Source organism: Dasypus novemcinctus, chromosome 26 (genome assembly GCF_030445035.2).
Source record: "Dasypus novemcinctus isolate mDasNov1 chromosome 26, mDasNov1.1.hap2, whole genome shotgun sequence".
NCBI lineage: Eukaryota > Metazoa > Chordata > Mammalia > Cingulata > Dasypodidae > Dasypus > Dasypus novemcinctus.
Window position 1 is genome coordinate 57,355,424 of NC_080698.1, and position 25,784 is coordinate 57,381,207.

The 25,784-nt window shown below is 38.7% G+C and overlaps 1 protein-coding gene across 1 annotated transcript in view; it reads left to right on the forward strand.

Moving 5' to 3' along the window:
• The first annotated feature begins 2,346 nt into the window (after positions 1-2,346).
• KBTBD12 (kelch repeat and BTB domain containing 12) overlaps positions 2,347-25,784 on the forward strand; it is a 114,565-nt gene continuing 91,127 nt past the window's right edge. Inside the window, exons 1-4 of the mRNA XM_058288886.1 lie at positions 2,347-2,641; positions 10,895-12,072; positions 15,747-16,017; positions 18,885-19,035. Of these exons, the coding sequence (XP_058144869.1) occupies positions 11,003-12,072; positions 15,747-16,017; positions 18,885-19,035 (1,492 nt within the window). The 5' untranslated portion in view covers positions 2,347-2,641; positions 10,895-11,002. The remainder of the gene's footprint in view (positions 2,642-10,894; positions 12,073-15,746; positions 16,018-18,884; positions 19,036-25,784) is intronic.

A 25,784-nucleotide genomic window follows, 5' to 3' on the forward strand; every position in this document is an offset into this window, starting at 1 on the left:
GGGCATCGCAGCAATGACCTGAGCCCTTTAGACCAGGGCAAGCAGCAAGGACAAAAAATGCAAGTTGTAACTGCTGGAAGCCCTGTCCTCCCAAGCCCATAAGTGCTGAACTTGAAGCTGCAAGCTTTAATACTATCCCCCTCCCAACATCACACGCATTCCCCCATAGTACAGGGGTTGAGATGAAAGGTGCCAAGCTTGCCATCCTTGTTTTTAGCCGTCAACAGTCAAGTTCAGGACTCCCAGGCCCCAGGCTTCGGTCCTTCTCCCCCACCATCACTTTCAGTATTCTTTATATGCTCCTTCCTAACCCAATTCTCTACAACTCCTTCACCCCCCATACCCTTCCTCTGTGCTCTCTTGAACAAGATCACATCTCAAAGAGCTCTCTGCCCCCCACCAGCCCCCCAGCCCTCTTTAGCATGCCACTTACTTGAATCCTCAAGTGGTGATAGTTTACTCTCTTACACCTCACAAAACTTCAAGGCGAGGAGAGTGGAGTGGCACCTGCATTGCAAGCCTCCAACTATCAAAGCTAGAAAATGTATAAAAAATAAACTCCATTTCCTAGACTCCCTCCAAGTCAGGGTACTGATGTATGACCTATTTTCCATTCATCAGAGGCACCTTCAGGAGACCTAGAGGTGGAAGTGATGGTAGAAGAGTTTGGAAGGTGCTAGAAGAGTTGGAATTCTCTGGCAAGCACTGTCATGGGAGAGCCTAAGGCAGCTGGGGGTGAATATCTCAAGCACAGCCACTCCCCAGGAACTCATTTTCCGAGCTCCAGGATCTGTTATACCAGAAATTCAACAGCCAAACCTGGTTCTGTGGCACTCTCAGACTAGCCAAATGGAATTCCATCACCTGCAAATAACAACTCCGACCCATTTATCTGTTCATTTACTCAAAGAATATTTTTGACCACCTACTTTGTGCCAGGCATTTTTCTAGATGCTGGGAAGACAGCACTGAATAAAACAGACAAAACCCTTGCCTTCATGGAACTCACATTTGGGAAGACAATAGACAAAATAAATTTATGTATGTCTATGTGTGTATATAAATGTGTATATGCATGTGTGTATATATAGAGTCCCTATTTCTTATCTTTTTCAAGTTGCTCTTTGTATCTTGTTGAAATTAGGACTTAAGGAAAAATCTCTAAGTTCTGAATGTCCCCTCTCCCATAGGGTGACAAATCACTTCTGCTATTGCTCATTTTCCAGCACCGTCCTTTGCATTAAGCTCTCCATCTCCGCAGTCCACACATTTAGGTGTGCATGAAATATACATTTATTAGAACTAATAAGTTAGATTTGAAGTCCCCATGCAATTAGGATGGCCAAACCATACCCTTTCCTCAGCACACATCTAAACTCTGGCGTGTGTGTATCAAAACCAACAGGATACAAGAGAGACATTAAGGGATTGACTTTAGGGAATTGGCTTAAATGATTGTGAGGGCTGGCAAGTTAAAAATCCATAGGGCAGACTGGAATTTCTGGTGAGAGTTGATGTTGCAGCCTCGAAGCAGAGTATCTTTTCTGGGAATCCTCAGTTCATTGCTCTTGAGGTCCTTAATTGGGTGAGGCTCATCCACATTATGGAAGGAAAATCCTTTACATAACGTCAACTGATTATAGACACAAATCACAGCTACAAAACAGCACAGCAATGCTTAGGCCAGTGTTAACCAACCACTGAATACCATGGCCTTACCAAGCTGACACATGCATTATCCATCGCAGGGGTCGTGCTAAAACCGAAGCACTGGAGTCAGGGAATGTGGCTGAGGGGTGTCCCGCCTGTAATTTCATGCCTGACATCTATATTCATTGACAACCGCTGAGATGTCCACTGGCTTCCAGGTCCTGTGTTCTGTTCAGGCTCTTCTCCGAGGGACTTCGGGTTCCCAGATAGAGTTGCCAGGTGTAGCAAATAAAATCACAGGCCAAAAACAAAGAAACAAGCCAGGACACCCAGTTATTTGTGAATTAACCATGCGATATTTGGGGCATACTTTAAAAATATTTATTCATTGCTTATCTGAAAATCACATTTAACTGGGCTCCTGTATTTTACCTGGCAACCCTACCTTGCCCCCTCGTTCCCTCCCCGCATACCTTCAAATGCCCGGGCACGCGGGCCAGCGCGGGAAGACCCGCGCAGGCGCAGAGCGGTCCTCGGGGGGTGCAGAATCTTCGTCCCGGGCCCGGCGGGAAGACAGCGCAGGCGCAGAGCGGCTGCCGGCGCTGCAGCCGTCGCCCCCGAGGCCCCGGCGGGAAGACGCGGCGCAGGCGCAGAGCCACCGGATCACCGTCCGGGTCCGCCTCAGGACGAGCACCTGTTGCCTCAAAGAAGCGACGGCGCCGCCGCCAGCGCCCTCCCTTCCCTTCCACGCGCCGTCGCTCACCGCCCCTCCCTGCCCCCGTCTATTTATAGCGCTCAGCCGCTGGGACAGACCCATATTGGGCAGTGTGGGTCAGGCAGGGCCGCGGGTGGAGAGGGTTTCTGGCGAGCGCAAGGCGCGCGGAGGGCCGAGGGCAGGGGCCTGGCTCGGGGCCTTTCCGTGCGGGGGGGTGCGGGAGGCCGCGAAGGCCTCTGCGGAGGAGGGGGGCCGCGCCGCGCCCGAAGCAGCTTGGTAAGTAGAGGGGCGCAGCCGAAGCCCTGGCCTGCTTGACCCGCGAGGCCCCTGGAGAATGGCCCCGGCTCGGGAGCTGACGCCAGCCGCAGGGGTTGCCCCAAGATGCGTGGCCCGTCCCGGTCATCGGTCCAGCACAGCTGAGGTCATCTCTGCCCAGGCGGGAGAGGGCTCGCTTCCCCCCTCGCCGTCGCGTTATTTACCTTCGTGGTTTCCCAAATTAACATTCTCTGAAATTGTCCCGCTCATTTATTTCTCTCCCTCCCTCCCTCTGCTGTAAGCCCCGTGTACGGTAGGGAGCCCTCTGTCTGCCTGTTCCTGGTTCTGTCCCTAGGAACTAGACCAGGACCCGGCACTTTAGAAGGCTTCAGGAAAGTAGCTGCATCCCTGGGCAATGCTCTGAACTTTACGGTGAAGAAAATACTTGCCTTGCGTTCCCCGCCCCCGGCCTCCATGGTTCGTAGAGGCACCTCTGAGCTTCAGCGTCTTAAAGCGCTTTGCAGAGTATGAAGCGCTGTGAGATGTAGACATTGTTAACTCCTCAAAGGCAAAAAGTAGAAGACCCGGCTTATTTACCTTTGTCATCCGTGTGCCTGGCAGCTATTAAACGCCGAGTGACTGGAGCGGATTCTTACTGATGAATCAAGCCTTTTTCCCCGCGAGTGGGAGATGCAGAGTACATTTAGGGTTGTGGAGGTGTTCTAGGCCAGTTTCCACCAGTGGCTTCGAGTGTAGGATTTGAGCAAGATGATGTTGCTGAAGCAAAATAGGGTATGAGGAATAATGGTTTAAACGATGAGTCATCAACTTAAATGGCTTTAGGGTGACATAAGTGGACAGGAGTGAGAAAAGCAATAGCATAAACACAATGATAAGTGCAGACAGACTCATTTAGGGACTGGGGAGTAACGGTCTATTCGGGTCCCGCACACTGTTGTCTCATAGAAATTAAGGACCATGTCCTCCAGTTTTCTTTGTAGATGCCGGAGTGTTTCACCTTTGCCTGATGGCAACTGATTTGGCAAAACAGTCCAAGAGCAGCCAATTTGTGACTTCTGGCATAATATAAAGTCAATACGTGGCTTCGTTGATTCCTTAGGAATGAGAGCCAAATTCCAGAAAGCAGATGGTGACTAAATTAATTTTGAGAATAGGGGTAAGATGTGAGTGTCGTAATTCATCAAGCTATAGGCAAGGGAATCAAGATACTAATTCTGGGTGATAAGAATTCTAGGCTTAGACAAGAGGAGAGCAACTTAAACCATCAGGCATGACTTTGATATGTAGGAGGAAAAAGAACCTTCAAATAGTGGTTTATTAACCTATGTAAAACCTAAAAGAAAACAAAAGTTTATCATAAACTTGCAATTTTTTTTTTTTTTTTTTTTTTTGAGGTACCAGGACCAGGGATTGCCACATCAGCTCCCCTGAGTTGGTGGTTTCATTTGTTTGCTTGTTGTTTGGGTTTTTTTTTTTTAAGGAGGCACCAGGATCAAACCCAGGACCTCCCAGGTGGGTAGCAGGTTTTCAACCACTTGAGCCACATCTGTTCCCTGAACTTGGAATTTAAATTAAGCAAATCATTAATTTAATGATTCAGTAACTCTTATATGCCAGGCATCATCACAGGCAGATGGTAAGAATAGAAATGATCAAACCCTAAGTCCTTTACTCTCAATGTGCTCATTATTGAAAGTGGAGGTAGGCATCTGCACAGGTAAGTTGCACTATCCATGGTGAAGTTTAAGTGCTGTATACAAGGTATAAGTTAAATGCAAGCAAGGGCTGGGAAGGCTTCACTAGGAAAGTGGTGTCTGAGCTGAATTTTGAAGAGCCAGTTATATTTTTTCATGTCGACAGGGGGAGAATGATATTCCAGACTCAGAGAACAGCTTGTATTAAGACATGTATCTGTTAGAGGGCCTGTCATTGGTTCAATTCTATGAAAAGAGTAAACATATAAGGTGAGTTAGGAGATAAGGCAGGAAAGGTTTGTAGGTGCTGGATTGTAAAGGGCTTCATAAGAGCTGGATAAGAGGTAGTGTGGATAAAATAGATTTAGGATAATTCTTTTTTAATGTGAGATAATTTTAGACATGGTAATCACCAATTTACAAAAGGGCTTTGTTTTAAAATATTGAAACTGGAACCTCATTGTTTGATATAATGTTGACATTCATTGGCTTCCCAAACAAAACCTATAAGGGGGGTTTTAGATAGGCTCTGAAATTTAGGAGCTCTTGTCCAAGTAATTTTGCAAGTCTTCAGTCTTTTCAGCTATAAAATGTAAGGCTTTGATGTCAATTGACTCTGTCATTTCATAATTGTAACCTACTTACCGTACTAGAAATTTCTGTGGGGAAAAATGCACATCCATTCAGGAATCCAGTAACTGACTTTCCACAAAAGGCAAAGCAGGAATTATTTCTGCCTTTCTCCCCTAGGCATACGACACCACTAAAATTAAGGAGCAGGGGAGGGCTACAGCCACAGGTTTTCAAAGGTAGGAACGGCAGTTCTTATTTAGACTGGATTAGGAAGTTATAATTGTTTGTCTTTTCCAATCACTCTTAAATTGGGTTTGCTACACTTTAACACTTCAAAAGGAAAATTCATAATATATCTATATATTATCTTTCTCTTTATAAATATCAGGTAATACACAGGTATGGTTTGCAATGTGGGTTTGTGAGATTCATCCATGTTGATACATGCAGCTCTAGTTCATTTTTTTTTCCTGTTGTACAATTTTCTCTTGAGTAAATACACTACAGTTTATCTGTTCACCTGTTAGTGGACACTAGGTTATTTCCAATTTTTTGCTAGTTCAAACGGTGCCACTATGAATTTAAACTAGTGTTCAGCAAAACATGGAGAGTCTTCCTAGAGAAGACGTGGCCATGTATCAATCGTTATTTAGAAAAAGTAGCAACTTTAGAGATAATATAAAGGTCATAAAATTAAACACCATACAAGCAAAGCATTGGCAGTTTAACATGTCACTACATTAAAATTTATAGTGGTCCATTTTTCAAAATTAATATAATGGACTTTGGTATAACCACCTTTTGGATTTGCAAAGTCAATAGACTTTTTTCTTGTGATTTATATTTATCTTTGCTGCTCATTTCATTCTCCGCTACTATGGATGCTATTAATATGAATGCACCAGTTCAGTTTTCTATAAATTAGAACAGAGTAACTTCCTATTGATATCATTGAGAACATTTATACGATTTTATTTGGCTCATGAAAGGCCATCATTATAAGAAAGAGTTGCTGTCAGCTCTCTTACATTTGGGCGGTGTCTGTACCCACAAATGGTTGGTATATGTACCCAAACGTTTCTATTCTTTGCAAACTGTTTGTGTAGGTATATTCTGCTTCAGCTTTACCAAGCACATTTTACCAAGTAAATTACATACTGTTCATGCATGGCCTTATATAGTCCTCCCAACTATTCTTATGTAATTCTCAAAACTAATTCCAGGTGAGAAACTGGAAATTTGTCCATGCTACTAGATAATGGAACGAGGATTCAAACCTAGGACTCAGAAACTGAGGCCAAAGTTATGACATGCTATGCTATGCTACACTACTGTAAAGTAATTAATAATATTTTCCATTTATTGAGGAATTGGATGCCAGTGACTTAATCTAACTACTTATATACATTATTATATTTCCATTTTACAGATATAGAAACCAAGATTTAGAAAGGTTAAATAATTTTGTTAAGATAACAGAAAATAGCAAGGATGTCATGCAAATTCGTGGAGCATTCCATATTAAAAAGAAAAAAGATTACAAAAAACAAGTGGCTAAACTAGCATTCAGACCCAAGGCTTTATCACTACAAAACCCCCATCTGCCATTCCAGTATCTTTTATGCACTTATATACATACAAGAAATAATACTGAGAATGTTTTTTTAAGTTTGGTGGCTAATTTAACTATCCAGTTGTTTTCCAGGATTTCCATCAGTAATTTCATTTGCTCAAAATCCACAGCAATTAGAGTACCTTTTAGGAGTTGTAAAAAAGGCAGTTGGAAGGAAGGGATACTTAAATATCTATGACTATTAAAAACTTGATAATAAAACTTTTCTACAGAATGTCTGAAACAGTGATTTCTGTTTTAAAAGTATTTGTGGTTGCTGTTGTTAAAGCCAGTGTCTGGGACAGACAGTTTGCATCCAAGTATACTATTTATTCAAGAAATTGATTTATATAGGAGAACTTCTTTGGGGACAACCAAATGATCTTTTTACAACATGAATCTGATCATTCCCTTCTTAAAAGTCTTTAACTGGATTTAAGCAGAGAAGTGGCAATTAGGCATCCAGATAGAGAATATTGTCTACTCATAATCTATTTATTTATAACACTGGAATGGGGGTTGGCATCCTACTGCCTGTTTTAGTACAGTCCACAAGTTAAGAATGGATTTTATATTTTTAAATGGCTTTAAAAGTCAAAAGAAGACTATTTCGTGAAAATATATGAAATTCAAGTGTCAATATCCATAAATAAACTTTATTGGAACACAGCCACTCTCATTTGTTTACATATTTTTTTTTTAAGAATTTTCTTTTCTTTTTTTCTTTTTTTTTTTTTTTTAAAGATTTATTTTTATTTATTTAATTCCCTTCCCCTCCCCCGGTTGTCTGTTTTCTGTGTCTTTTTGCTGCGTCTTGTTTCTTTGTCCGCTTCTGTTGTCGTCAGCGGCACGGGAAGTGTGGGCGGCGCCATTCCTCAGCAGGCTGCTCCCTCCTTCACGCTGGGCGGCTCTCCTTATGGGTGCACTCCTTGCGCGTGGGGCTCCCCTACGCGGGGGACACCCCTGTGTGGCACTGCACTCCTTGCGCGCATCAGCACTGCGCATGGGCCAGCTCCACACGGGTCAAGGAGGCCCGGGACTTGAACCGGGGACCTCCCATGTGGTAGACGGACGCCCTAACCACTGGGCCAAAGTCCATTTCCCTTTGTTTACATATTGTCTATGGATACTTTTGCACTACCAGAGCAGAGTTGAATAGTTTTGAGAGAAACCATATGGCCTGTAAAGTTTAAAATATTTACTGTCTGGCCCTAGTTTGCCACTAGAGGGAGTGTAAGAATACAGACTTTGGAGTCAGAGGGAACAGGGTTTGAGACTCAGTTCCTTCATCTGTAAAATGCTATGACCATTTAATGAGAAGAGGTAAAATTGGAAGAGTGGCTTAGTGATTGTTGCCTTTTATCAAGGAGAAATGAGGATAAGTAAAGGTTTTATGCTGCTTTTACTTGGCATGGTAATAATAGAAAATATTAATGTAAAACTACAACAAAAGTGAAGTTTTATATGATATATAATTACATTTACCTTAAGTAACCTTTTCCCAAAACTTTTTGCATATGCCACTTATATTAGTAAGGATTCCTAATTGCAAATAACAGCAATCGTAATTTAAACCAGCTTGAACAATGAAGGTAATGGTTTGTTTCTCTCAACTGAAAATACAGATAAAGGCATGTTTCAGACTCCATTGCTCTGTATTCTCTGCCTTCTTCCCTGTACTGGTTTTGTCCTCGTGCTGACTTACTTCATGATGGGGACATGACTGCAGCAGTTCCAGACCTCGCATCTATATGCAGCTCTGTTCAAAAGGACATTCCAATCATTGAACCAGAGATAATGGGTATCACTCTGATTAGGCCACAGTGGTAAGGAGTATGGGAGTCGGTCCTACCCCAACTGCACCAGGGGAAGGCGGGTTATATGCTGGGGGAATCCCAACATTGTCCACTAGAAAATTGTTTATAAGATATCTCATGAGCTGTTTAAAGAGAAAACAAGCACGTAATTTAATAGTACATAATTTATAATTCACCAGTTATTCTATTTGAAACTAATGGCACCTGTGTTTTTATTAAAATAAAAGAGCTCTCATTGCAAAAAGGCAAGTAAGGATGGTTTGGTTCCCTTCTCAAAGATACAAAATCTTAGAGTTGAGATCATAGCATTTGGGTCCCCAGCAACTCATTTATTTCCTAGCAGCACCAAGATCAGAACTTTGGGAACTGGGAACTAAAGAGTTCGAATTGCCTGTGGTATGTTAAATCTAGCTATCCTACCTGGAAGCTATGTTTGACCTTTCTAGCCCTGGGAGTGCTGGTATCCTTTGAGAGAATCTTATGTATCACACAAAGAAAATAGAAAATTTAAAATATTTATTTCCTTATAAAAATGGTATGTTTTCTAGCTCAGAGTAACAACTATCATCTGTAAAATTGACTGATAAATAAGCCTAAATTATACATATGAATTGGGCTAGTGATAGTGTGTTGTAGGAGCATTCAGAAATCAAATGACCTCTTAGTTACCCATAATTGAATTTTTTTTTGGTAAAAATATAAACCAAAAGCAAAAAACCAGAGGTTAACTTTTACCTGAAAGCCATAGGAAGTACTGGGGATCAAACCCAGGACCTCATAGACGGGAAGCAGGAGCTCAACCACAGAGCAACATCTGTTCCCCAGTCATAAGTCTTTATTGAAATAAAACTGAGATCTTAATGCCCGAAAGTCCATCAAAGGTTTTATTCCTATTTCAAATATACAAATTATTAAGGTTAGCTAGTTGTTATAACTCTACATACTTAAGCATAGTGCTTTTTAAGTGTTATAGTTGCCATTATAGTTAACATTCCTATCATGCATAACACTTGTTTCCTGACTTAAACTTTTAAATTTGGCATTCTGAAAAAAATATCATTTCTCATTGAGACATAGAAAATTTCTGACCCATAGTACCTTCACAGCTGACAAATTTTGCTTTCACTTTATTGAAATTATCGCCTTCTGTTCTTCAACTTTTTGTGTGTGTGTGTGGCACATTCATTGCATTTGGTGAATACATTTTGGAGCACTGCTGCACCGCATGGATAATAATTTACATTATTGTTTATACTCTTCCCCCAGTGGGTTATGGCAGGATATATTATGTCCAGCATCTGTCCCTGCAATATTGTTTAGGACAACTCCAAGTCCCAAAAATGCCCCCACATCTCATCTCTTCTTCCCTTTCCCTGCCCTCAGCCACTGCCATGGCCTGTCTCCGCATCCATGCTACAGTTTCTTCCATTATTAGTCACGATAGTTCTATGGTAGAATACCAGTAAGTCCACTCTAATCCATATTTTATTCCTCCATCTGTGGACCCTGGGATAGTGATGCCCACTCCACCTCTATATCGAGAAGAGGATTAGATTCCACATGTTTCTTTAACTTCTAATACTAACTTTTCTACCATCAACATTTATTCTTATTGCCTGAAATTTAAAGCCAAGTAAGAACTAGAAAGGGTGACAGAGACTTGAGGTTGACAGAAACACTAAGGTTTCTAACTCTAGGAGTATCCTCTTAAAATCAGAACAGCTAATTAACTTCTTTGAAACATCCTCTTTCCATTCCCCCGGGGAAGGTGAAAATCAAACAACTAGCTTAAAGAGATTTTTAATTAGACTAGTGCTTTTTAAGTGATTCAGTCTCTGCTTCTGTGAAATAGGGGAACAAAGAGAAGCAAGGACAGAGGGAGGATAGAGAAACTGGGTGGCTTTTGTGCAATTTCTAAGTTTAGGATAATTTAGTTGTAAGTTTCAAGAATTGTTAAATCAGACATTCGGTTGTTTTCCAAAGCCCAATAGAAATGATCTATGCATTTTCCACTGTTGTGAATATTTTCCCCAAAGCAAAGTTTGAGCAGAATTTTAGTGGCATTCTTTTCTCCCGGCCTTCCTCCTCCACCTCCAGGTCAGAGTCAACATGGCTCCAGTCATGGTTTGTGAATTGCACATTACAAACTTTGGGTATGTTTGGAGTGATGATGTTGTATCACCTCACAGAGAATATCCCCTAATGCCCCTATACCATCTGTCTGCTGGACAGCTATATTTGGTAACTGGAAGTGGAATTGTGAAATGTGCCCATATTATCACTTCTCTCTTTCGTCCCCTTGGGAGGGAAGACTTCCCAGTACTCCTAGAAAAATCTCTGCTGCTGATTGGGAAAATACCATATCAGCTGTTAATAATTTGCTGTCTATACAATTAAAGTCATTATTTTAGATACCAAAGTAGACATCCTAAAGTGAAACAGCTCTGAGTGGAATGAATAAAGTTTATTTATAAAGACTTCTTAGAACTAATGCTTCATATTTAAATTATAGAGAATTTAATTCTTAGAAGAAAACTGCTTCTGTTCTTTCCCTCAGGAATGTTACATGACATCTCTGTTGCTTTGTGAGTAATCAGACATGCAAATAACGCCTCAGAAATCAAGCTAAATTTAAAGAAGGCTTAGAAACTTTGGAGAGTGTGTCATGGAGTGCAAGATTGAGGGAAAAGAAAAATACCAACATAGCTTGAATTTACTTAATAAAATTAAGAACATGAAAGAATTAGCAGAAATGATTGATGTGATACTCATAGCAGAAGGGGAGAGATTCCCTTGCCACAGACTGGTCCTGGCTGCATTTAGCCCTTATTTCAAAGCTATGTTCACCTGTGGACTACTTGAATGTACTCAAAGGGAAGTCATACTCCATGATACCACAGCAGAAAGTGTGGCAGTGATGTTAAATTACATGTACAATGCATCTTTAGAGATCAATAATGCCAATGTACAGACTGTAGCTATGGCTGCCTATTTTATGCAGATGGAAGAAGTCTTTAGTGTGTGTCAGAAATATATGATGGACCACATGGATGCCTCCAATTGTGTAGGTATCTATTATTTTGCAAAGCTGATTGGAGCTGAAGATTTATCTGATCAATCGAAGAAATATTTATATCAGCACTTTGCCGAGGTGAGCTTACATGAAGAAATACTAGAAATTGAAGTGAATCAACTTCTGACACTTATTAAGTCAGATGATCTTAACATCTCCAGAGAAGAGAGCATTCTGGACTTAGTCTTGAGATGGGTAAATCATAATCAAGAATTGCGTACAGAGCATCTTGTTGAGCTTTTGAAGCAAGTCAGATTGGAACTTATAAATCCTTCCTTTTTAAGACAAGCCCTAAAAAGGAACACAATGCTTCTGTGCCATGCAGATTGCATTGACATAATTCAAAACGCTTTCAAAGCCATCAAGACACCCCAGAAGCATTCTCTAAATCTTCGTTATGGCATGGAGACTACCAGTCTTCTGCTTTGCATTGGCAATAATTCTTCAGGAATCAGGTCAAGACATAGGAACTATGGGGATGCTAGTTTTTGTTACGACCCTTCATCACGCAAGACCTATTTCATCTCATCTCCAAAGTATGGTGAGGGTTTAGGAACCGTGTGTACTGGTGTTGTCATGGAAAACAACACTATAATTGTGGCTGGAGAAGCAAGTGCCTCTAAACTATCTAGACAGAAGAACAGGAACGTTGAAATCTATAGGTATGTATGTCACAGTGAATTCAGAAAGTTCTGCTGAAAGAGTGGTCACATCTTAAATTATATGTAGTCAAAATTACCCTGTAAGTCTCCCATAAAAAATAGCATAGTTTTGTATAAGCAAATGTTTAAAATCCCAAATGTGTAGTAAAATAGAATATATATAATCCATAATGAAATCACCCACATTTTAAAATTATTTTTTCTCTCCCTTTAATTGCTGAAAACATAAAGTTGAATTTGCATGAGTTAAATGTATGTGTGTTAGGATTTCATTGTTTGTATTTCACTATTTATCTAGATGATAATATATATTACATAGCTTTGTTTCTAAAGAGCCTGGTATCATTTTTAGCAAGAAAGAAAAATTTTATTGATATGGTCTCTAAAATCATTTTTAGCATAATTCAGAGTTATTAGTAATTTTTTTTACCAAAAATTAGTAGTTATTTACCACTTTTCAGTCTGTATCCTTAATTTGTGGATCTTTCCTAAACCTGCAATATTGCCAAATATGTGTTCTCTAAGAAAGCTTCAATCCTAGAATTGTGGGAGGAGAACAAGATTGTCTGCTAAAAAAAATAGCATATTGTCTAGGTCTTGTATTTTGAGAACACATTTATATATTGTTTATTTGGCAAGTATTCAGCACTTAAATATAAATATGCAAATAGAATAAATGCTAGACAGTGAAAACCCTCCTTTAATATCTGCCCCATCTTAGACTTCAGTTCCCTCTTACCAAGGTTTGTTCAGACTTTTTGGTCAGAAAGTATTTCTTCTTGATAGTGAAGATGGAGCAAAGAAAGAATCAAGAGGTCTAATATTTTTCTGTCATCTCTTAGTATTATCAGTTTCAAACCTTTCCCTTTTCTGCATTCATACTTTGAAGACATGCAGAGATGCAGAGCCCTGAATGAGGGATGTGGACCTATACATGGCAGAGCATTTTGATGAGCAGTGGATATAGTCTTCTTCAGAATGGTCAGGTATAGACTACAGAGCCAGGATATGAAATCTTTACAGGAAGAAGCTTTAGCTTTCCTGGGATGGTTCTTATAGGTCCATGGCAATTGTTTTATACTTGCTTTTCATGAGGTGCCCTTCTTTCCGTCTTAAGAACCTTTTGTACAAGTACCTCAGGTTCTTTAAATAGCTTTTTCTTCCTCATCAAGATAATCCACAATTCTGCCATCAGAATTTATTTTTAATAAAAGTCCAACCCTGTCAAACTTTTAAATATTGATCCCCAGACAGCTTTCCTCTTAACATTATTTGAAAGCCTGCTTTCATTTCTTTCGGCATATGTCTAGCTATTTACCTACCATGTTTTCCTTACCTAACTTGAACTCAACTGGGCCCTTCTTACCAACCAGTTCCTCCATACTGGTCAGAATTAGGGTAAAGTTACCCTCATCATTCCCTCCAATAATGAAATTTTCAACAAGGCAAACGATGAAAGTATCTGAAGGATTACTTTTGGGCTTAAATGAGACTCCCAACAGATATCTGGATAGAAAAAAATCTAGGACTACTGAAGGTCACTTTAGTTCTAGTTTCATGATATGTGTGAGAAATGTATTATCCTGTGGTATATGCCTATATTATTCTGTTTCTTATCAGTTTTATCTCTGTCCAAACTCTTCAGTTTGCCTCTGTAGTTCATAGATTTCCATGCAGGTATATTTCTTCTTAACTTGAAAAAGGAAGTAGAATAGTGTTCTAGGTGGTAATTTCTTTTTTAAAAAGATAGACCTTTCAGTTTCTCTTCCTTATCCCTCACACTGTGTGACTTCTGTAAACATTGAGTATTCCCATCACTTTGTTTTCTTTTTTATGTCGTATCCATTTTTTTTTTCAGAATAACAAGTTTTATAATTTGCAAAGTGTTCTCTCCCCATTTTCAATTTAAAACGTTTAACCAAAAATCAGTTTAACGTCATCCAGCACACATGTACTTCCCAACCTTCAAGGAATATATTTTGTCCCTATCCTATTTTCATAAACCATGTCTCACAGAACCAAAATAATATGTTTTAGTTCTATCCTTATATCCATTCAATTGAGTTTACTTGAGTAGCCCCTATGTAGGGACAGATACCTAATACTCCTTTCTCTTCAAAAGTCCAGTACCATTAAAAATAGTGGTGAAATAGTTTGTAACAAATATTCCACAACAATGCAAGGTGTTGGTGGTTGGGAGATGTATGGGAGTCCTGTATGTGTGTTTGATTTGTAAATTCACAGATTTTACTATACACTTACCATCTATGTATGTTAATATATGAATGATAAACTTCAATTAAAACTTTTCAAAATACCACCTCTAATTCTAGAGACTTTGGTTTCCTGCCTAGAATTATATCATAGAAGACAGCTATCACAGGGTTTCATAGATTCCTGCATTCAGTTTGTGACAAGTCAGACATATCCTCAGAAAAGGAGCGTACCTTCCAACCTCCCTGTCAGGCCTGAAGCCTAAAGTTATCTCTGGGGAAGTGTGTGCAAGCTGGCCTAGAACAACAAACGTCTCCTCTGTACAACTAACTGCCAAATGCTTGATGCAAAATTAGTAGTCTTTACTTTTAAAATAGTACTGTCTACAAGACACACACATTGTAATTTCTTCATTCTTTCCCAGATAGAACAACCTTTGTTCTTATTTTCATATTTTCCTGGCTTTTATTTTACTTTTATTTAGTTTTGAAGTCCAGGCTTACCTCCTAAATTTTCTGGGACAACTAATTTCACTTATTTTATCCCACTGTCCACAAAAGTACTTTTGCAGCCACTAACTCATGTATTAAGTGATTACATAATGCCACAGACACATATCTGCCTACACAAACATATATACACACATTATTTGGATATATGTATGTACATATATGTGTGTGTAGATACATGAATAGCCATTATATATGTGTATATATAACCCACTTGCACACATACACACAAATACTCAGGTAATGCGTTGGATTCTAGGACGCACTGAGAGACCAAATACCCTAGAGTCCCTATCTCCCAAGATTTTGTTCAGTATATGGATATAGCTATTTCTGAAAGAGATTACTATACCTATTAGATTAAAAATTGATTTAAATGCCCAACAGACATCTATAGGTGACTTTTTATACTGTACTCTGACCTCAGTTTGCAGTTTCTATTTTAAGCCAGTTAGAAAAATAATTCTTAAAACTCTCCATATCCTACATAGCTCTGAAGTGAGATATTTTCAGATTTTCTGTTATAAAACTTTTACATTCTTTAATGTACTATTAAAGTGATATTTCTAGTCACAGAATAAGACATTTTTGTAGTTTTTGGTTATGTATACTTATTCTTCTTTTAGGGTAAAATTACAGATTATTTGCTGAAAGACTGTCCTATTTGTTCTTGATTTTCTTTCCCAAAATTAGAAAATAAAGACTAGTCTTGGATAATCTATACTTTTCCTCTGTGTTTCTTTCTTAGAATTCCTTTAGATATGATTAATCTTTCTTAAGCAACGAAAAAACTGTACCACTACCTTGAGTTAATGTTTTTTTCTCACCAGTTAGTAGAACCAGATCATATTGTTTTTAGTTGGGGGAAAAAAAAAACTTGTGTGTTTCTTGGGTAAGTTATTTTCATATTAACTCTAATCTTGGGTTCTCTCTCTCTGTGTTAATTTACAGGTATCATGATAGAGGAAACCAGTTTTGGGAAAAGTTATGCACAGCTGAATTTCGAGAGCTCTATGCTTTGGGCAGTGTCTATAATGACCTCTATGTTATAGGAGGACAGATGAAAATTAAAAATCAGTATCTTATTACAAACTGTGTTGATAAGTACTCTGTAGACCGAGACAGTTGGAGAAGGGTGTCTCCCCTTCCACTAGAATTGGCGTGCCATGCTGTAGTAACAGTGAATAACAAGCTCTATGTGATTGGAGGCTGGACCCCGCAGGTTATGAAATTTCCTGTATACCTAGTTGGCATGGCTATGCTGAATCTTACTGCTATGTTGAAAACATTGTAGTTGTTGAATACTAAAAAAATGCTTTCCGTTTTCTAGAATATTAAATTTAAGGTTTAAAGTGTTAAAGCAACTTAATTTTTTTTTCAGGAGGTACCGGAGACCGAACCCAGGACCTCAAACAGGGGAAGCAGACACTCAACCACTTGAGCTATATCTATCCCCTAGAGTTAATTTTAAAGTGTATTATTCAGAGACATGACTTCATTCAGTATTCATACTATGTTCTTCATAATTCTTCCCATTCTTGCTAATTATGAAAGATGCTTTGTGCAGGATTATCTGTAGGAAGCATCTAAGTGGGAGGCTGAGAAACTGAACCCTCATCCCAACTGTCTGCTTAATAGCTGTGTGGCCTGGGGCAAGTAACTCTTAAATCTTTCCCATGTTTAACATTCCTATCCTAAGTGGGAAACTGGGATAGTGTTGCTGTGACATCAGAATCATTTCCATGAAAGTAGATTGTGATTTTAAGCATGGGCATTAGCAGATAGGGAAACCACAACACTGTTTCTGTTGAAGCCTGGCGAAGCAATTTCAAGCCAAAATCGAAAAGTCAGTAGACTGTGACCACAGGGGCCCTTTTGGATATTCCCTCCTGTGACTTGGAGCCTTCATAATAGTGTAATTCCTGCAACCTTCTTCTCTGGCCATTCATTCTTTCTAATAAAAGCTTAGTCTTATTAGCTCATTGACCATTCCCATGAAGGAAAATAACTGTATTTTTGCCTATGTGATTTCTTATTTCCACATTTGATTCATACATAATAAAACTGATAATTTTTTCTTTAATTTCACAAACTTAGATTTTTTTTTAGGAGGTACCAGGGATTGAACCCAGGACCTCATTCATGGGAAGCAGGTGCTCTACCACTGGGCTACATCTGCTCTGCAATGAGAGTTTGTTTCTTTGTTTATTTGTTTTGTGTTTAGGAGGTACTGGAAATCAAACCTGGGACTTCCTACATGGGAAGCAAGCACTCAACCAATTGAGCTACATCTGCTCCCAATTTTGTCTTTTATATCTTATCATACCTGTTATAAAAACTTAAATGTCAGGGAGTAGATGTGGCTCAAGCAGTTGAGTGCCTGCTTCCCACATGGGAGGTCCTGGGTTTGGTTCCTGGTGCCTCCTTAAAAAAAGCACAAGCAGACAAACTCAAAGAGCCCGTGTGTCTCAGTGGTTAAGCTCCGGCTTCCCACATACGAGGTCCCAGGTTCAATCCCCAGCCAGGCACCTCGGAAAAAAAAAAAAAGTCACATTTAACACTTTTTTTTTTACCTAGACAATGTATCAAAAAGTGTTAGTTCACCACAGCTAATAGTTTAAACCTGACAAATTATTTGTAATTAAGTTTTTCAAAATTGTTTACGTAATTTTTTATGAGTAAGTTCCAAAGACAACGTAGAAGTTTTCACTAAAATAGAGCTTAAATACTTAAATTAGAAGGAAAAGTAAAATAATAAAATCTATATTCATTAATTTATGTGTCTTTGAACAGGTGACATGTGGAGGTTTGTTGCATACCAAAGGCTTTTGCTAATTTGGTCTAATTCCTAATACAGTATATCATAATTCTTTATATATTAAAAATAGCCAACTATAGGAAGCAGATTAGGGCCAACGAATAGGGCGTCCGCCTACCACATGGGAGGTCCAAGGTTCAAACCCAGGGCCTCCGTGTGATGAGCTGGCCCAGGCACAGTGCTGATGCGCGCAAGGAGTGCCGTGCCACGCAAGGGTGTCACCCATGTAGGGGAACCCCATGCGCAAGGAATGTGCCCTGTAAGGAGAGCCACCCAGTGCCAAACAAGCGCAGCCTGTCCAGGACTGGCGCCACACACATGAAGAGCTGACATAATGAAAAAAGAGACACAGATTCTGGGTGCCACTGACAAGAATACAAGCAGACACAGAACACACATCTCTCTGTGTGACAACTGGGGGGGGGTGCAGAGAAGGGAAGAGAAATAAAAACTAAATAAAAATCTTAAAAAAAAATAGCCAACTAAACTTAAATGCACAGAGTTTTCATAGGCATTACCTCTGTGTTGAAAAACTGCAACCCCCCCCCAAAAAAAGACCCTTAGAATCCTTAGTCTGAAACCATATATATTTCCTGACACATTTTGTAGTATATAAAAGACATTACTTCCACTTCAAGTTTATGAATATGAAAAGCCACTTAAATCTATGCAAGAATAAGCAATTATACAATTTGTACTGTCTCTAGTCATAAAAAGATAATGTAAATATATAGAATAGCTGCAAATTTAGATCAATCCATATGTCTTGAAAAATTGAATTCAGACCATTTCTACCTAGATCAGAATTATGGTATAAAATGCTTTAATTACTAAAATACTAAAAATGTTTTTGCAGCTTAATTTTGTTCAGTTTGGATTTAAAAATATAAAGAAATTTGCCTTATTTCTCACAACCATAAAATGTAAAAATAGAATTACTTTTAAATAATGTTCAAAAGAGCATGGCTTCATTTTTAAGGCTTTGCAATTGCTTCATTTAAAAAAAAAAAAGAGATATGTTGTCTCACTGTTAAGATCACAAACTGTTTGCTATAACCCAACTCCTCAGCCCCACTGTTACAGACTATAAATACCTCTGATATTGACAGTGTACTTGCAACACCAAGTAATGGGATTTGGTTTGTCTGTGAGTGTGAGTCACTTTGGTTAACCCCTATTTATCTCCTTGGCTGTCTGCTTTGATTAATTGCACTCACATACAAAGATCTCTAAATGGTATGTTATTATATTGGCTGTCATATTTCATACAGATGGATCTTCCTGATGAGGAACCTGATCGATTAAGCAACAAACTGTTGCAGTATGACCCCAGCCAAGATCAATGGACACAGCGGGCACCCATGAAGTACTCTAAGTACCGGTTCAGTACAGCTGTAGTCAACAGTGAGATTTATGTTTTGGGTAAGAAGCAACAAATTGCTAACAAAACATAGATACTTTTTATTTTCCTCAGCAGTTGCCTCAGTAAAAATGAAATATTTTCCCTCATCTTGTTCTCAGTTCAAATGCATATGTAACTAGCCAAATTTTTTCTTTAGTTTCTTATTTTCTAGAGCACAATCAAATAAGAGTAAATAAAGGTCCATTGACCTATTGAAAGCAAAATTATTTTTGTGGTATTTTCAAGTACCTTGGAACACAAGAACAGTAGTGACACATACTTACTTATACTACCAAATAAAAAGCTTGGAAATGACCACTTTTGGTCAGTGAAATACAGGCCTTTGCAACCAACTGTGATTAAATGGTGAGAAAACCAGCTAGGTAAGACTATGCCACAAATTATACCAATTCTTATTTTGCCTCACCCTCCAAATTTGTATAGTGGAGTCATCCAATAATCCTCGTCTGAACCTATTTTTTTCCTTATCTCTTGAATAAGTGTAGTCTTGTGGTGACCAGCAGGGATTGGTGGAAGATTTTTGTTCAATTGTCTAAAGTGGGTCAAATCAACTCCAGAACGGTCCTTATATTTCTCCTATACTTATTATTTCTTCCTTTTTTATTAGGCCCTTTGCTCTTCTAAGAACTTTCTATCTCCCTAACATCATCCTTTATCACCTTCCCCACCTCCCATAAATTTTGGAAGGAATGAAACTGCACCCATGGCCGACTGGCAGAAACGTGGGGAAGATGACGGGTAGCAAAGAGATGGCAGACAAAACATGAAATATGGCGGGAAGGCAAACCAGTTGTACTTAAATAGAAACGGTTGTTTTTTTACTAAAGGAAAGCCATTATCTCTTGACTGTTTGCATAGCATGAAGCAAAAAATTAATGTCCTCAAATACTAATTGTTGTTTTATGATTTAAGAGCAAGAACATTATGCAACATAATTTTTTACTACCTCAGTTATGAGACTCATTGCGATTACAGTTTTTGTCTCTGTATATGTTCCTTACTTTGTTACAATATATATTATAGACCCAGAAGATAAAATACCTGAGCTTTGATAGATAGCCTAGAATGGGGGGGAGGGGGTTGCTGATCTAATTATAGTACAAGTTGGAAGCAGCTAAAAGTAAGATACAGGTGTTGTATCAGTTGAACCAGAATGAGAATTTCCCCTAATATGAAGCCACAACTAGGCCACATGTGGAATAAAGATGATATCTTTATTGGTAAATTATGTGGGGAAAGGCACCTAAAGACACCCACACCCTTTAAATGAATGGAAGGAAGAAGATTTTAAAGATTTTTAAAAGATCAGGATAGGTGAACCAGAGAAAAAGAGTATGCTCCAGAAAAGGGGCCAGTGGGAAAAGGCAAGGAAGTACAGGTAGGGAGAATGGCATAAGCAGAGGCTTGGTGGTGACTATTGAAGTGGTAAGGGTGGGTAGAGGATGAAGAGTGAGTAAATGACCCACCGGGGTAGAGTTGTGAGATACAGACAAGGTAAGCTGGAGCCAGATTATGAAGGCCTGTGAATGAAGAACTAAGAAAATAATACTAAGCAGTGAGAAATCACGAAGAAGTAGCAGGATTGAAGAATGCTTTGGGAAGTTTGGTGAGGAGAACAAAGCAAAGAAAGTGGAATAACTAAGGAAGGCTTTTGCAGTAGCTTAGAAGCTAGTTTCTGGATATTCAGAACTGGAGACTACATCCATAATCACTCGGTAAATGTTACCACCTTGTAAGAATCAACCTTAAAAGAATCAACTTCCCAAACATTTGCTCCTTAATTCCCAGATATATGTATAAGCTTTGGAATGGAATGAAATTCCATTGTTTAGTATTTTTGTGATAGTTTTAGTTCAGATTTAATTGCTCACCATGTGCATAATTGGAGTTTGAGTAAATATAAAGAACCTAGAACCCTATCCGTTTCATGACATGCAGGCCTTCACAGTCCTTCGTTAACTGTCTTAGCAAAAGCCATGTCTACTTTTAGGAATCTTTATGTGCTCCCTTGTGTTTGGGGTCACTGCCAATTAAGTGATTCTTCCAAATCTCCATAACATTTCATTTCTTACTATCTCCTTGACACATTCCACAGGCTGTCTCAAAAAGAGCAGGTTCTGAAATCTTCCCAGGAGGCAGCATGGTAAAGAAGGAAAGGTACTAGCTTTGGAGTTAAGTAGATTTGAATTTAAAACTGCTTCTACCACTTACCACCAATGTGTCCTTCTAGTAATATTTTTTTACTAATATAAAAAAAATGGAATGCCTATATCATAGAGTGGTTAAGATTAAGTAACATAATATTTGTGAAATCCTTACTATATCAGTATTCAAATGTTGTTACAGCTACTGTTATTGAGCCCTTTTATGTTCCAGGCACTTTGCTGAATTTTTTGTATAAACAGTTTAATCATAAAACCTGTGACAAAAACAAAACTGTGACAAAGTATTATTAACTCTGTTCTGTATGGCTCATTAGCTTCTGGACTGATGTTCCTACTGAAAATACCTAAAAATGTAGGGTAAAACATTTTTAAAATCTTCTGAAAAGCATCCAAGATCTCTTTTGGCAGTAAGAATTTAGCAGGCCAAAGCCAAGTAAAACAGAAGACTTAAAAATGTGGAAAAGTGAAAAGGTCAACACATCCTCTCCCTGCAAACAGCTATGCAAATGGACAGATTTCTCAGAAACAACCATTTCATGACTCTAGAAATCAACCAAAGGCAAACCAAAACTTGAGTTTATTCATAAAAAACTGCTGAACTTTAAGATTTCAAAGAGTCTGCAGGATTCATGCCTATAACTTCCAGTATTCTGAATACCAGCCTATTCAGCACAGTGTACCAGAGTGGAGCTGGCTAGGAAAACTATCAGTTTTGTTGCCAGAGAGGGCTGATGTATTTGGGAATGGGGAATGGAAAACCCACACAGCTTACATGGGCAAAGCTGCACCTTTCCTAGCCTGAGCTTTTGGTCCTGGTTAGGGCAAGGAGCAGACAAGAGAATGAGCCAGAAATTTAAGTGGGATTTTCCAGAGAGGTCCTGGAAATGAGAGAACCATAGAGGAACTCAAGAAATTCTCCATACATCCTGGAGGCTAGGGAAGCTGCACAAACATGCAGTCCCTGGAAATGCCCAACCTCTACACAACTCTGGCTGCATTCACTCGTAGGGGAGACTTAAAGAAGGACCAGGATCTTCAAACATACCTTGCTGACTGGGAGACTATACAGGGTAGGCCTGAGAGGGCCAGGCAGAAAATATAAATTGGGACAGCCTTAGAAACTACCTGAACTATGAATGTGCCCAACCAAAAGATGGTAGAAATATTACTGGTGTTTGAGTACAAACAACCTGTCATCGGGAAGCAGATTTGGCTCAATGGATAGAGCGTCCGCCTACCACATGGGAGGTCCAGGGTTCAAACCCAGGGCCTCCTTGACCCATGTGGAGCTGGCCCATGTGCAGTGCTGATGCGCACAAGGAGTGCCCTGCCACGCAGGGGTGTCCCCCGTGTAGGGGAGCCCCACGCGCAAGGAGTGCGCCCTGTAAGGAGAGCTGCCCTGCATGAATAAAGTGCAGCCTGCCCAGGAGTGATGCCGCACACATGGAGAGCTGATGCAGCAAGATGACACAACAAAAAGAGACACAGATTCCAGGTGCCACTGACAAGAATACAAGTGGACACAGAAGAACACACAGTGAATGGGCAGAGAGAGCAGACAACTGGGAAAGCGGGGAGGCGGGGAGGGAAGAGAAATAAAAAGTAAATCTTTACAAAAAAAAAACCCCAACAACTGTCATTTACTGTCCACTAAGCCATGCAGAAATAGAAGTGACCCCTAGGAAGCTAGGCTAAAAAATAGAACTGAGAATTTTTAAAAACTGAAGCAGAGACAACAGCACACCACAGGGGCGGTAGATTCTGCAGATAAAATCCAGACAAATTACTAAAATAACAACAACCCTCAGTGGAAAAAAGTCACAATCAAGAGTTGCTGTAATATTTTATCAAATGTTAAGCTATCAACAAAATATAACATATGCAAAGAAATGGGAAAGTGTAACTCATACTCAAGAGGAAAAAAATATTTTAAAAAACTGTCTTTTAGTGGGCCTAGGTGTTGGATTGAGGAGTCAGAGACTTTAAAGAAGCTATAAAAAATGTTCAAAGAATTAAGCCATTTTTTAAAGAAGTAAAGGAAGATATAATGACAGTGACTCCACAATGACATCAGTAAAGAAATAGAAATTGTTCAAAAGAACCAAATGGAAATTCTGGGGTTGAAAAGTATAAAACTAAATGAAAAATGTACTAGAAGTCTTAAAGAGCAGATACGAGATGGCCAAAGAAAGAATCACAAACCTGGAGCTGGAGCAATAGAAATTGTACAATATGAAGAACAGAGAAAAAATCCAAAGAAAGAAAAGCCATATATAATAGCATGAAATCTACTAATAGGACTAATAATATAATGGGAATCTCGAAGAGAGAGGGAAAGGGGCAGAATTTTTTTAATAATAAATAATGATCAAAATTCCCAAACTTGATGGAAAAAAAAATGGTATTAATGTACAGATACAAGTAGGATAAATTCACAGAGAACGTCCCCTAAGACATCATAGAAAAACTATGGAAAGACAGAAAATCTTAAAAGCCAGAGAAAAATAACCCATGATGTAGAGGGGAACAGCAGTACAATTAGGATGGTGGCTTGTCATCAGAAACAATGAAGGCAAGAAGGCAGTAGAATAATATATTCAGAGTGCTGTGAGGGAAAAAACAACCTGTCAACCAAGAATTCTATGTCCAGCAAAACTGCCCTTCAAAACTGAAGGCAAAAAAAAAGACATTCCCAGGTAAATAAAGATAGACACAAAGATAATCTGTTGATAGTTTACTTACCTTATAAGAAATGTTGAAGGAAATCCTTGAGGTTGAAAGGAAATGACACCAGACAGTAACCTTAATCCACAGGAAGAAATGCAGAACACCAAAATGATAAATATATAAGTGAATGTAAAAGACTATGTAAATACGTGGTTTTCTTTCTTCTCAGTTTCTTTAGAAGATACATGCTCACAAAGAGCAATAATTATGGTACTGTATTGTTTGGTTTATAAATGTAGATGTAATATATGACAATGTCACAAAGTGGGGTGAAGGAAATGGTGATAATACTTGAGCAAAGTTACTATATTTTAAGGGAATTAAGTCAGTAGTAACTCAAAATAGATAGCAATAAGTTAATACACATATTGAGAATCTGGAGAGACCACTAAGAAAAAGTTTTAAATAGTTCAAAAATTAACAGGAATTTAAATGATGCACTGAAAATAGATATATTAAAATAGGAAGAAGGTTGTAAAGGAGGAGCAGAGGAACAAAGACTTTGAAACACAGAAAACAAGTAGCAAAATGGGTGACAAATTCAACCATGTCAAAATTACCTTAAGTGGGAATGAGCCAAACACTTCAATTAAAAGGCAATTTTTTTCAGACTGAGTAAGAAAAACTAAAACATACTATATGCCATCTATTAGAGATACTTTATATTCAAAGACACAAATAGGTAGAAAGTAAAATGATAGAAAATATACCATGCAAACATTAACGCGGAGACAAAGATTTTTAAACGTTTAAGAGACATGAATGATAGTGAGAAGGATTAATGTTTAGTCATTGTTCCTTAAGAAGAGGAAAGAAAGAATGGGACAAAGGTGATATTTGAAGGAATAATGGCAGAGAAGTTTCTAAAACTGGTGAAAGATGCCAATGCACAAATATAGTAAATGCAGTGAGTACCAAGCACAATAAGTTAACAAAAAACACATAGAAACCTGATAGTGAAACAGAAGAGCACCCCAAAAATCTTAAAAAGCAACCAGAGAGAAAAGATTACTTTCAAGGAAGTGTCATATTAACAGCTGCCTTTTCAACAGAACAATGGAATTCAGAAGACAATAGAATTATATTTTTAGTGTGCTAGGAGAAAATAAATACCAACTTAGAATTTTATACCCAATGAAAGTATTTTTCAAGAACTAGGATGAAATGTAGGTTGCTGAGATCGGCTCAGCAATAGGTTGGCTAGAAGGGAAGGCAACACAGAACTTCACAAAATAAAGGACAGAGAGAAAGACACAAGAGAGCAGATAAAGATGGGACCAGGGGACTCACAGTTTCTGGAACTGAGAGCCTCTACCCTAGTTTCTACCTCATATTTATTGGAAACTACCGAGCAGCTGTTTGCTATCTGAACTGCAACATCTTCTACAATAATAGGGAACAACTGCAACATCTACAATAGAACAGGTGTAACATTTACAATAAGAAACAGGTAAGCCAGCTTCCCACAACATTTCCCCCATTTTGTTTTTGCAAAGTCTATGCAAATGACATTTCACTGATTAACAAAGCTTCCTGCATGATATTTTCACTTCTAGGTTTGAACAATACTCATTAAATTTTTTCCCAACATATTCAGTCCCAGGATTGTTCAAACTTAAAACGAGATTTACATGTACATTCAACAAGGTACATTTATATATCACAGCTCATCAAATCATTTAAGTATACAATATGTTACATTATTAAAATTTTGATTAGTATTCAAGCATTTTATACATAATCCATAATTGCGACAACAAACAATAAGACTTTCAACTAGCAGACATTCAATAAATAGACTTTCATTTCTCATGGGCTTAAGATTCCCAACAAGGCTATATAGGCCAGTACTCAAT